At 37.8% G+C, this 13859-nt stretch overlaps 1 protein-coding gene and 1 long non-coding RNA gene across 4 annotated transcripts in view; one reads left to right on the forward strand and one right to left on the reverse strand.

Moving 5' to 3' along the window:
• The window catches only part of adcy8 (adenylate cyclase 8 (brain)), a 129668-nt gene extending 115815 nt beyond the window's left edge, over positions 1-13853 (reverse strand). For all 3 annotated transcript variants that reach the window (XM_059980008.1, XM_059980017.1, XM_059980001.1), the window contains exons 1-2: positions 13486-13853; positions 11691-11840 (exon numbers count right to left, since the gene is read on the reverse strand). In XM_059980008.1, coding sequence (XP_059835991.1) covers positions 11691-11840; positions 13486-13824 — 489 coding nt within the window. In that variant the 5' untranslated portion in view covers positions 13825-13853. The remainder of the gene's footprint in view (positions 1-11690; positions 11841-13485) is intronic.
• Positions 12782-13859, forward strand: part of LOC132399548 (uncharacterized) — a 134804-nt gene continuing 133726 nt past the window's right edge. Inside the window, exon 1 of the long non-coding RNA XR_009514020.1 lies at positions 12782-13287. This is a non-coding gene — a long non-coding RNA (uncharacterized LOC132399548). The remainder of the gene's footprint in view (positions 13288-13859) is intronic.

Raw genomic sequence — 13859 nt, forward strand, 5'->3', positions numbered from 1 at the left:
AACTTTGGCTCAAAAGATTAACTTTTTCTTGAACTTTCTTACAATAATTAAACTCTTCTTTTGTTTAATATAAATTTAGAAACTTCATTAAATTAAAAAAAAAACAATTCTGGAGATCTAAAATCAAACCAGAAACTGCTGGAAATACTCAGCAGGTCATATAGAAAATCTGTAGAGAGATTAGAGTCAAAGTTTCAGATTGTTCACAATTGATCCAAACCTCAAAAGGTTAGAAATCAAACATGCCTTAATTACAGTGAAGAAGGGGGAATAGGGAGAACAAAGGGAAGGTGTGTGATAGGATGGAGTACCAGAGAGAATAGGTGGTAGTGAGAGAGGGTGGTGATTGTTTGTTAATCACAATTGATCCAGCTGAATGGGATACAAATGGAAGATGAATGGAAAAGCAGGAGAAAACTGGAACTATGAGACAAACATTGACAATTTACTTCCTGTCTTGACTCTTCCTTCTCCCCTTGATAAATCAATTTGATCCATCTTTTTTTTAAATCAATAATTTCTGATGTCTTAATGCATTTGATCATGGATGTCCAATCCCTTTACAGCTTCATCCTGCATCATGATTGCTTTATAATATTTTTCTATGTTCGTAAACAGAGGTCCAACTAATTCCGATCCTTTCTTTTGAATAGCTGAACTTGTTCTCACATTGAACATCTTCTTTAACTCGCTCACTTCCTTCAACTGGTAAGAATGGCCATGGGAACAGATACAGTTCCAAGCCATGCTTATCCCTGTAGAACAGTTCTTTTTTCAGTTCTTGTCAGGTCTTCTCTCTCAATTTTTGTTGCTGCTTCCAGCTCACATATAAAATTCAAATATTTCAGTGCCTTTGCTGCAAATTTATGCCCCATTCTCAGTTTCACCAGCATTCAGAAAACAGATTTCACTTGGACTCTAATTCTTCCCTGCCCTTACTCAGCTTCTGTGACTTCATCTCATCTGGTGGATTAGCAAACAATATCCTTTACAAACCCACAGATGCCCTTACCAATTATGACCAAACATCTTCCAGCTCTGATTCTTCTGATTTCTCTAGCTCTGTGCTATCTGTTCTGATAATTAACACCTTCCACACCAGGGCTTCCAAGTTAGTTTCCTACTTCACCAAGCTTAGTTTCCCCGTCTCTGTAGTTGACAGGACTCTTATCTGTGTTTGCTCCATCTTCTCTCATCCCCTTCCCTCAGACTCATGATACCCTCGTGTTCACATTCCATCACACCGCTACCCTGTCAATGTCCAATAGTCAAAGAAAGGACCATCCTCTGTAATTTTTTCCAACTTCATTGTGCTGCCATCACAAACCACATCTTTCCTCCTCCACCTTTAGCATTCTGAAGAATTATAATTCCCTGATTTGTTCCTCTATCACCACTAAGACACACTCCCCTTCTCATTGACCATCATTCTACCTCTCCAGAAAAGAACAGGACTGGCCTGACTATTTGAATAGTTCCAGCATTCTTTGATATTCTATGAACCTCATGTGTTGCAAAGCCTACTTTTATTTTTCATTTTCCTGCTATTTAAATGCATTTTTCAGGAAGAACCACTGATTTACTTGCATTTCTTTAAAATTAGTTTAACATACTCAGCAGGTTCTTCTACATTGGAAAACCAAACATAAGTTGGATACTATTTTGCACTATGCATGTGCAAGGTGACCCTCAGTTGCCTTCCCACTCTAACTGGTCTCTCTTTGTCCTCCTTCACTGTTCCAACAAAGCATAATTTAAGCTCAAAGAACAACACCTCACCTTCTGATTAGACATACCAAACCCCCTCAAGACTGAACACTGAATTCAACAATTGCAAATAAGAAACCTTGTCAGTTTGTATCCGAACTAGGCTTACTTACTGAGCATTTCAAAAATTTCATTCATTTCCAATTTCCAGCTTCCTCAGTGGTTTGTATCTCAGTGCCTTTCCTCTCCTCTCTCCTTTTCTGTCCTAATCTTGTTCCTCTTTATATGCCACAGGCAGAGGTGTGGTGATTAACAAGTAATCTCCACTTCCCTGAGCCAGCACCACACCCCTTGTGATTCTTATTCTCCTTTAGTCTCCATCATTCCCATTTCTCTGCAAACTGAAATATATTTCATTTCAAAGTATTATCCTTTAGAATCAAAGGTTGTTGACCTGTAGCATTATCCTTTTCTTTCTTCTCCAGTGCTGCCTGACCTGCTGAGTATTCTTATCATTTTCAGTTTGCTACATAATGACTGACTCCATTTTAATCACCACTTATTTTGTTTACATGCTGATCTCTCTTGCTCTCTTTTGGATACCTATGCTTTGATACTTCCTTATAGAAAATAAAGACAGGCTGTCATATTGTGGTCAAGTACATTGGGCCATCCAACAACATAGGAAACACTTTGAGTTCAAGTTAAATTAAGTTAAAATAATTTTGGTCAATAACTTGAAATTGCAAATCTTAAATAGTAAAATTGAAATTTGGTTCCATAGAGTTTTTATTTGTATTTATGTCAGCATAATACTTAAGTGTGGAAAATAATGGGCAGAAATTTGATATCACACATCATGCACCTTCATTCACAACTAAAATTATGCAATATTTTCTTCACATTACAGAGTTAAGACCAGAAACCTACATGGCAAATACAGCAAATTTGTCTTTGGGTGGTACTGTTAAATGGAAGGTACTGAATTAGCTATATTTTAGATAATTCTTCCAATTTTGAATTCAAAGCAAATTAAAAGTAAGGAGCTGTATAATAGGATTCATTTCCTTAAAACCTGTTATAATGTATGTCTAACTACTTCTACTTCTGATGAAAGGTTAGATCTGAAAATGTCAAAATGCATTGCTGTATTATTGCTATCTTAGATTTTACTTTCAGCATTTACCTAAACGCAACCTAATTCAATATTTCCTAAATCAATATTATGTCATATAATACCACTGAAATCCAGCAATATTCTAAGTGAGAAACAGGGTCAGGAATTTACATCCTTAGTTCTCAAAGTAATCTTAACCCAGTAATAAAGTTAAGCCATGCAATTCATTCTTTTGATTTAATTACAGAGAGTAATTATTTGCAGAATTGTAAGAGTTGCATTTGGCAGTGTATGTGCTTATTAGCGACAGTCTGCATGTCATGTCACTTCTTATGAGTTTTTTGAGGTGTTGACAAAAATGAATGAAGTGTTTAAGATTGTGGACATTGTCTACATGTACATGATTAAGGCATTTGACAAAGTCTCTCATGGTAGGCTGATTCAGAAGATTAAGACATGTGGGATATATGGTGCGTTGGAAGATTGGATTCAAAACCGGCTTGGCCATTCAAGACAGAGTGAAGTAGTGGAGAGGTATTTCATTAATGGACAATTGTGGGAAGTTGTTTTCTGCAAGGATCTGCACCTTAACCCCTGTGGTTTGATTTGGTCAAAGATGTCGATGGGTTGATATATTTTGTAGATGACACCAAAATTGGTGGGGTTTTAGTTGGTGAAGAAGTTTGACAAATGAAAAGGAAAAGTACAGAGTAAATGGCAGGGCCCCCAGGGGCACAGTGAGCTCATGGAGTGCATGTCCATTGCTCCCATAAAGTAGTAGCTCAAATACATACGGTGGTAAAGAATGCATCCAGAAACTTGCCTTCATCAGTTGGGCCAATGAGTGAAATATATGGGAAATCAAGTTACAACTCTCTAACACTTCAATAGGTCACATTTAGAGTGCTGTGTCCAGTTCTGGTCATCCCATGACTGGGAGGATATGGAGGGTTTAGAAAGGGTGCAGAAGTGGTTTACTAAGATGTTACCCAGCTTTGGGAGTCTTAGGAGAGGTTGGACAAAGTTGGGAGTGTTTTCTCTGTAGAAGGCACTTGATAGAAATTTATAAAACAATGCGATGAATAACAAATTAGATAACCAGAGACTTTATCCCAGAGTGGAAATGCCAAATACTAGAGGGCATCGCTTTAAGTAGTGAAGGAGAAAATTTAAAGGAGATCTGTGAAGCATATTTTCTTTACACAAAGAGCAGATGGTTCTGGAACGTACTGTTGGAGAGTGGGAAGTAGATGCAATAGAGACATTAAGGGGAGTTCTAGATAATGAAGAAGGTTGTCAAATGAAGTACTTCAGTTGGAGATATGGGTATGGTAGATGGAAGTTCAACTGGACAAGTTGAGGTGTTGTACTTCAGAAGGTCAAATGTTAATGGGAAAGTATATAGTAAATGGCAGGTCCCTAGGACCATTAAGTATAAAGAGATCATGGGGTCCAGTTATGACATAACAATATTACAAGGAATGCATGAATATGGTGTGATCAGCATTGGTGCTCGTGTAATGAAGGGCTTGTTCCTGTGCTAACAAGCCAACCCACGCATGATTAGAATAGGTGAGAAAGCTAAAACTGCCTCCCTCCAACCCCCACTCCTCAGGCAAAATCATTCAGTCATAGGGGAAGACACAAACTCTGCACATACAGGATTGAACCTGGATTGCTCGCACTGAAAGGCAGAAAATCTGTGAATTGTGCTTCTGTACTGCTCACAGAGGACTAGCAGAGTTTAGTGAGAAAAGGAAGGGCGGAAACATGCAGGGATTTGGAAGAAGAGATGAGAATATTAAAACTGATGTACAGAATGCCTCAAAGGGGTCTAATGGAGTTCAGCAAGCATGGGGAATGTGTGAATAAGACATTACAAATTGTGTGTCAGCTAAAACTTGGACAACAGAATTTTGAGTATCTCAAGTTTACAGAGAGTAAAGAGTTGAAAGCTACTAACGAGATGGAATAATAAAACCTAGAATTAACAAAGATATAGATGAGGATTTTATCAACTGATGAGCTTAGCCGGTGACTGAGAGAGGCAACATATCAGGTAGAAAACAAAATGAATGAATCTGCTATTGCTCTGTAGTTTCCATAAATACATTTCTTAATACTCCAACATGAACATTAATTTGCATTTCAAAGCGAAGATAGTATTGATTGGATCTCAGCTAAATAATTCTCCTTGTATTATAGATTAAATGGGAAGCAAAACACAGTCATTCTTCCAATAAAATATGTGGAATTCTTATCCTTATATTTTGCAGCCATTTTAATTGAAGACAAAATAGATTCAGCAGAATGCCTCATTAACTCTGATAACTGTGCTGATGTACTTTATGAGATTCATCTACATCTGGAGTGATTAGAGTGAAGAATATTCAAGCACTGGCGGTGAATTTATTTTCTCACCCACAAAATATAACAGATAGCCTTTTATTTGACCTTCACAAATTACATATTTTTGTAAGAGGCTTCTATCTTCAAATGTTAACAGTATCTGGTGACATGACAATGTCATCTTTTTTCCATTAGTTTGCATTTGAAAATATCAGCTGTTGGGTAGCTGTAATGCCACAAAGCACCTCAACATTTCATGGCCAAGAAATTAGATTGTGTAGAGCCAGGCATCAATGCATCATGAGATTTAATTGCATCCTTTACCTAAGGAGAGTTGTCTGAAGATTTTGAGTTTGGCTTTAAGTGAAATTCCACCTTGTGCTGTGCAATCAGCCCCTACTAGTCACATCCCCACTGCACTCCAAGCAATATCTTGCCCGAATTGCTATAATCTCTCACCCAAACACTTCAGTCAATCTCAACTGAACTCAACCTGGAATTCCCTCAGTCCCTTGTCCAACTACTCCCAATATGGCTCTCATCCCCTCTTCACTGCCATGACCGCCCTTCAGCCAATCCATCAAGGAGTGTCCCTAATCTCTCCAGAGGATCTCCAACAATTTTCTCAACTTCTCCCTCACAATCTTGCCTAACCCTGCCCCCCCAATGATTCTCTATGACCCCATTACCAATCCTTCAGCTGCATGCCTCCACACAACCCAAGCACCCAGTCTCTTTTCTGAGCCTTCCATTGATCTCTTGACTGCTGCCCCTGGTCACTCATACATTCTTAATCAATTTCCAATCCAGTTCCTTATCACCTCCTTTCTAATTTATTCATTTACTGCGATACAGCACTTCAAGCTGTGCCACCCTGCAGCACCTGATTTAACTGTAGTCATTCACCAGCATCTCTGGACTCTCTTCCCTTGACTCATGCACAGATCTTTGACAATATTATCAGTTCTCTTCTCTGCACACGAATAGTGCAGCACTGTAACCATTTTGGTGGTTCACCAGAGCATTTTGCTACCAGAAGCCCTTATTCCAAGCATTTGTCAGCAACTGTGTACTGCCTATTTATACTTTTATATGAATAATATAATTTGCAGGATTTTTTTCAGTTTGAAAAAAAAATTAAATGCAGCAGCAAAATTGTTATGGACTGGGAACTGTGTGATGCAGTGCATCAGACTCCAGGGTATGACTTGGGTAGTCAAACAAAATACTGAAATTGTTCATTTGATGTTTGCTTACATTGAAAGCAAAGGACAGAAATTTAAAGTGTGAAATAAGCTCCTAATTCATTATGTCCCATTTTATACAAATTCAACATGAAAGTATACTCCAATTTACACACAATATCTTTTTCATTGCTATATTCTGGCTATATCTTGCTATAACATATGGGCTAAGAATCCCTATTCTCTAATATCCAAATAAAACATAACATAAAAAAAATTGAAATCATTCCTCCAAAAACTAAAACAATTCTCCCCTTGAGTATCTGTAGCTTTGGTACAGGGATTAGTACAACAAATTATGCAGCAGTTTTATAGATTACGATTTTGCAATTAGCATTTTCCTGATGATGTAAGATATACTTTGTTGTTGAGCCTGCAGGCATCAGTGAAAGCCTATGAGCAATCTGCCTGTCTCCCTTCCAGCCAGAAAAATGTTCACATCACTGAAAAGACATTAAAGAGATGCCTGAAATAACAGATTTTATTTAAAGCATGCTCCTCAACATTAGTAGGACAGGGATACAATTTTAAAGGAACTTTTCAAACATGGCATTATTGAATGTTGCTTATTAGAAATCATTCATGCATAGTTTCTTGAGATGTGTGAAAGAGATTCAATGTGACACATCAAACATCGCACAGAATGACAGAGAGAAGCAGTTTTAGGATATTTTGCTTATTAATCTTGATTCTATTTCCATTTTTAATACATATTCAGCATGCAATTCATGACAGATACCGCATAAACTATCAGCAATAACTTTGGTGAGTTTGTAAATCCGGCTATTTTGTTCTGAGTTATTCAATTTGATAGAGAAAGAGCCAAGTGTTATTTGTGATGCTACACATTTTGACACAGTATTGCATTCTGTTCTTATTCTCTTTATTTTAGATCTCCTACTGAGCTTACAGGGTTAAACTATTAAAGCAAATCATTTGTGAAGAATTAGGAAACCCTTTTATTATTTAAGCATGCTGCTGGTAATTAAAGCAGAGTCAGAAAGCATCTGCATACACTAGGGCTGGATTTATTCAACTCCAAATTCAGATAAAAATAAATCTCTGAAATGTAAATATTTCTGTAAGTTTAAACGAAAAGCTGAATTTCACATGATATTTTTAAAGACCAGGTTTGTGATACTATGCACAATTTTGGTTATGAGGATTAGAATTAAAGCACAATTAAGAAAAACTGAAATGTAGAATAATCAATTTCTGTGTGATTTTATTGGTTGCTTAATTATTACAAAATTATTTTACAATGAATTTAAGAAAATCCTTCAAGTATGGGATTGGGAATTCAGTCAGTTCTCTTACAAAAGTGGATCAAAACCATAGACTATTTTTTTGTTTCCTGTACACTGGGAAATTGTTGTTTGTCATTAATTTATGATAACTAGATGGAGGTGGTTTTCTGAAAAGTAGACAGCCATAGACTAGACAGGGATCTCCTTTGGAGCTTAGAAACAAAATAGTAGCATAATCATTTTTTAAAAACCATGAGAGGAATTTTTCAGAAGCAAGAGAAAAACAAGATGAATTAAGGAGTAGCTGTGACATACTGATAATTTACAATTCCCATTTGAGTTACAAAAGATCATGAATTTATTCTTCTACTGAATAATAGGATTGAAGTAAGTATTTCTGTTAATTGTACTTTTATAATTTTTGATTAAATGCTAATTGCAAAATAAATCTTTATTTAGTAAAGAAAGTAAATCATTTCTGGCATTTACTAGTGTCCAAAAATGTCTGTCACTAATATCAGTTTTATTGAAAAAATATGAAAGATCCTTTATGTGGAACATTGAACATAGGACAGTACAGCACAGGAACAGGCCCTTCAGCCCACTAATTAAATTAAATTTAGTTTCAGAAATCTCAATGGGCATGGTTCAGATCTATTACATCAATTTAAGTAGCAATTTTATTTACTTATTGACAAGAGTCTCTATGAATGTAATGTTAATGTAGTCATAAAGGTAATTGTAATAATGCCTATACACTGACAGATATATCATCGTCATTCTGCAGTTACAGGACATACTGAAATGCCTAACTCTACAGTAAATCATAGACTTCCAACCAGCAGAAATGTCTCCATCTACTTTATCGGTTCCTCCTTACATTTTAAAAAACTTTGAACAAATTATGTACTATTTATATATTTAACCCCTGACTCCAGGGAATACAAATCTAGTTAGTGTAATCACACTGCATACGTAAGACCTTAGAATCAAGTTATCATTCTGGTAAATCTTGGCTGTACTCCTCTCTCAGGCCAATATATTTTTTCTAAGTTGGAAACCCCATTGCTTTAAATAACATCACTCATATCTCCTGGTTTCTAGCTTTCAATAGACAAATATTTTAATGATCCATGTATATGTTATCCTAAATCTCTTTGGGTATCCAGTGTTTCTAACTTTTAGCTATTTTAATCAGTACTTTGCTATGCTATTTTTAGATGCACATCTGCCAGTATTTCATCCTGTACAGTTTCACCCAGGTGCTTAATCTATTAATAATAGTTTTAATAATAATAAATTTCAAGGTTCCATTTACATTACATACAATACTGCTTATCTATGTGGTTCTCTATTCATCACCTATGACATTTTAGAGTTGGTGGATAGATGTGGACATGAAAGACTTCCTTGAAATATTGTACTCAATAATCGCAAATTGCCAATTCAGGAACCTGTCCATTATTTGTTTTCTGCCATTCAATCAATATGCCTATTAGGTCTATATGTTATCATCACCAATAGCCGGTCTTGGTCAACCACATATATAGATACAACAGTCAAGAACACTCACTAATGCTCCTGCTTCTTCAGGAGGCTAAAGCAATTTGGCAGGTCCCCTTTAACCCTCATCAACTTTTATCAATACAGTATGGAAAGCACTCTACTGGATGCATTATAGCTTGATGTGGCAATTGCTCTGCCTAAATCCACAAGAATCTGCTGAGAGTTGTGAACACAGGTCAACACATTATGGAAACCAGCCTTCTCCCCATGGACTATGACTATAAATCTCACTCCCTTGGCAGAGCAGACAAAATCATCAGATCTCACCCACCCCAGACTTTCTCTCTTCTCCCCTCCCTCATCAATAGAGAGAAGGTACAAAAGCCTGAAAGCACATAACACTAGACTCATTGACAGCTTCTATCCTGCTGTTATTAAACTATTGAATGTTTGATAAGTGTGATAAGAGGGACTCTTGATCTCACAATTTATCTTCTTATGGTGTTGCACTTTACTGTTAACCTACACTGCACTTTCTCTGTAACTGTAACACTCTGATCTGCATTCTGTTATACTTTTTACCTTGTACTACCCCAATGCACTGCTGTAATGAATTGATCTATATGGATGGTATGCAAGACAAGTTTTAACTATATCTCAGTGCATGTGACAATAGTAAGTCAATGTACCAATTTATTCCCTTTGTTGTACAACTTTCAACTTAGCTGGGAAAAACTCATGTGAGGCATTATTGAAATAACATTCAATAATATTATACTAAAAGGTTTTACATCAACACACTACGATTACTTATTTCATTTTCACCTTCTTCAAAAAGAAAGGTAATGTACAATTTTCCATTCTAAATGAATAATTCCTGAATCAAGAAAATTTTGTGATATTGTAGTTAGGGCAACTAAAAGTTCTTCATCTACTTCCCTTGTAAGTCTGAAATGGTAAACATTCAGTATTATCTACTTGTCATTACTTAGTGTTATTACTTTATTCATCAATTTTGTTTTGCTTCTTATAATTTTATGTTCCCATTTCTACTGCTTCAAATGAGTTCCCCATTCCTACTTCAATCTTAGTTCCCTCAGAATGTCTGGCATACTGCCTTGTTTTTCCCCAAAGCGAAGTCCTTGCTTTGCTTTTGCCAGTTCCTTGCCTTTGCTTGTACTATCATGCTTATCAGTTTCGAAAGGCTTAGATGTTTCACATCAGCCTGTTTTCCTTGAAATAACTCTGAGGTTTTATTACATTGATATTACTATATATTTCAAGGTATTTTCTTTTTCTAGTTTGATTGCTCTTACTATCTGTTCTGTCACCATTTGCTGTCGTGTGTTTCTCCTGTCCCCAGATCTTCACCAGTTTTCTTGTATTTGAACACTTCCGCAATTTTATTTGGTCTCTTCCAAATATATTTGCTTTTTCGAGAGGCAGAGCTGTCTCCCTGGTTCTGTATTATACCCAGTTCATTTATAAAGGCCTTTCACAATTTAATCCTTTTGTTTTATTCATTGATTCAATCAGTTTACCTGCGCCAATTTGCATGTTAGTCAATCTTGTCTAAATCTAGAATTGTTTGAAGATCATGAGTAAACGCCCATGCATTAATACACTATTAGTTAAATCTACCTTGTTGACTTTAGGACATAGGTGAACTCTGAACACACTCAAAAAACATAACACCCTTCAGACATGAACTGGAGTGTGCCTTTCCCAGTGTGCAATGAAACTGCATTCATTCTGAGTCTTTCACTCCTGGACTCCTCCATCTCAAATACAGGTAAACATAACATTCACTACAACTTTAATTCTGTCTTTATTTTCTTAATTTTAATTTCTTAATTCTAGCATTAACTCTCCATTGCCTGCTTACCTTATGTTCGATTCTCTCTTTAGTCACTGACGTGATTTTTATCTTTAATGGCACAAAGTTGGCTTCTCGGAAAACCAGAGAATATGCAGATACTGGAAATAGAAAGCAGCACACGCAAAATGCTGGAGGAACTCAGCAGGTCAGGCGGCACCTGTAGAAAAGAGTAAACAGTCGACCTTCCGGGCCGAGACGCTGATGAAATCTTGATGAAAGGCTGTTTACTCTTTTCCATAGATGCTGCCTGGCCTGTCGAGTTCCCCCAGCATTTTGTGCGGCTCCCATTACGCTAGCTTTTCTGTAAGATTTCAAATCTTGTAGATTAACTCACGGTCCTTCCATCGAACAGTCACACCTCAGTTTTGGCTTCTATGCCAATAAACCAGTTGAATTTTTGCCACAGTTTTTCATCCCATGTGAAGGATAATTCTTTGAGACAATATGAACGTGTCTCCCGCTGCCAGGAATGTTCAAAGTTCAAGCAATAATTATTGATATGGCATGCGCAAATTATAAGTTCTGAGTGGCAAGAAGCTTTTTTTAAGTATATGAGTTCACTCACAATTTAACAACCACAATTTTACAGATTACGTTACAGTTTTCAAACCAGTTCCATCTGTCCAGGAATCTGTACTTACCTGTCGCTGATTCTCCGTTTCCAGTCGAAGTCTCGCTTCAATACATCTTCTGGTTTCCAGGAACGCCTGGCGCTGCGCCCGGTCAGCCAGGTAACTGATAAATATTCCGGCCGTGTTCATGCACATGAATAATACCGATTGGGCTATGACCTGAAATGGTAAAGCCAACACTTCATTTCTCTCCAGAACGATTTCACTTCTCTTCGACGCCCGTCTATAGTTTATTCAGGATAATAGCACCTCAAAATGATCAACCTGATCAATACTGTTGCTCACTTTAGAGACAACTATCGATTCCCATTTCTACTACCGGCACTTAACCTGCCGGAAATATATGTAAGTCAATATTTTAAAGAGAAACGGCGCGGCAATGTCTTAACGCTTAGGCGCCTCTTCAGAATAATCAGATAGTCAACATTTATCTTCTGACCCTGACTTAGTAACCCCCCCCCCCACTAATTTATCTCATAACTCGAATTCGTTTTCAAATAAGTTGCAATAATGAAATATAATAGTTTCATGCAAAGTGCTGATATAGTAACATATTTGATAGTGTTTATTCCATTCCTATTGTAACGCAAGGAGTGATCTGTAGTTGATGGAGTTAAAATATCTTCAAAATAGCAAGCTGCCAACGTTCATGGATTTACTCTGCTGGAATGAGGTGAAACCTGTCATGCATTAATTACTGGCGCTTTTCTCTTAAAACCCCCGACCACTCAACTGTAGAGGAATTACTGCGGAGTATAGCAGATACCATGCCTTAAAATCTTGGACCTGACAGCAAAGTCCAATGTGTCGGAACAATTTGTTGACACGATTAAAATCTGTTGGGTTATCAACAACATGACTGGTTGGAAGGCAGTAAATTTCGATTGTTTTAGGGGATTACAATTACAATCAGCGATAAGAACGTCCTTTACAGACGCTCCTGGTTTTCGGTATGTGCATGAACGTGCTCTAACGAAACCAGTAATCTTCAAATCTAAACCTGGTCGCTAGAGGGAGCTTAGTCCCAAACAGCCGCCGTTTCAGGCTAATACTTGGACTGTGCAACGGAGAAAGAAACCCCAGGGAAAGAGGCGGCTGAGCGCTAGGTATTACCTCCTAGCAGGACCCGTATTCTATTCTTATTCAAACGATACTGCGGAAAGAGAAAAAAAAACATCCTCCTTTTGACTGCAAGGATATTTATCAACAACATAGACTTGCTTATTGATTTAGGAACTTTGGGATATCAGAACCCATCATCTCGCCAACTTCCAGTCTAAAAGTGAGTCGAGCTGCGCTACCGCAGTGCAATACTGCGCAAAATCAGCGGTTAAATAAAAAAGAATCTTATTATATTGGTTATGAACATGTGCATGAGGCACTGCCATTGGAACGGCAGGTTGCCAAAGGCATTAGCTGCTAATTTGCAGGTACGTTTACAACCTGCCAGAGCTAAATGAAATGACCCGAATGTCCGGCCGCCCGCTCACTACCACACCAACATTTACCACGCACAACTACACTCGTCGGTATTGGCGTGAAGCTAAGATGAAGACAAAAGCTGCTGACGATATGTGTGGAAAGATTCAGTTCCAGTTACTTTCAGGTACAGCTGGGTAAACACCCTCACTTTACAAACAAAACCGTGGCAAAATGGGAGTGTGGACTGACGGGGTAAGCAGCACTAAAATAAAACATGCTCGTATTTATTCTACAGAGGAATTATAGATCGTTCTGTTCAATTGTGGTGCCGCATTGTTTGAGTTGGTTCATGTGCTGCCTGGAAAAAGATCTACGAGGCTACCTGGTTGGTGGTTGGGGCTGCAGCTCGGGGAATGAGTAATTGTACCACAACATGGAGCACGGAAGTCAGAAAGCCAGCCAGGATCGCCCAGATCAAAGGGAGAGGAAGCATACTGTAAGTGGCAAAAAGCGTAAAAAGCACGTAACCGATGCCATCTCCCAAGAGTCCGTGGCCGAGGCCAGTGGCCAGAATCTGAGTAGCCATGACAACCCAGGTCACCAGGCCGCTGTACTGCAGGTAACTGTGCGAAGATGTGTCTTTTTTCACCACCACTAAGGCACAGATGACCACTTCGATGCCGGTGAACAGTGCCAGCAGGATGCCTTTGGCGAGGTCCATGGGAGTGGAGGCCAAGGTCAGGTGCAGGATCAGAA

Source organism: Hypanus sabinus, chromosome 1 (genome assembly GCF_030144855.1).
Source record: "Hypanus sabinus isolate sHypSab1 chromosome 1, sHypSab1.hap1, whole genome shotgun sequence".
NCBI classification, from domain to species: domain Eukaryota; kingdom Metazoa; phylum Chordata; class Chondrichthyes; order Myliobatiformes; family Dasyatidae; genus Hypanus; species Hypanus sabinus.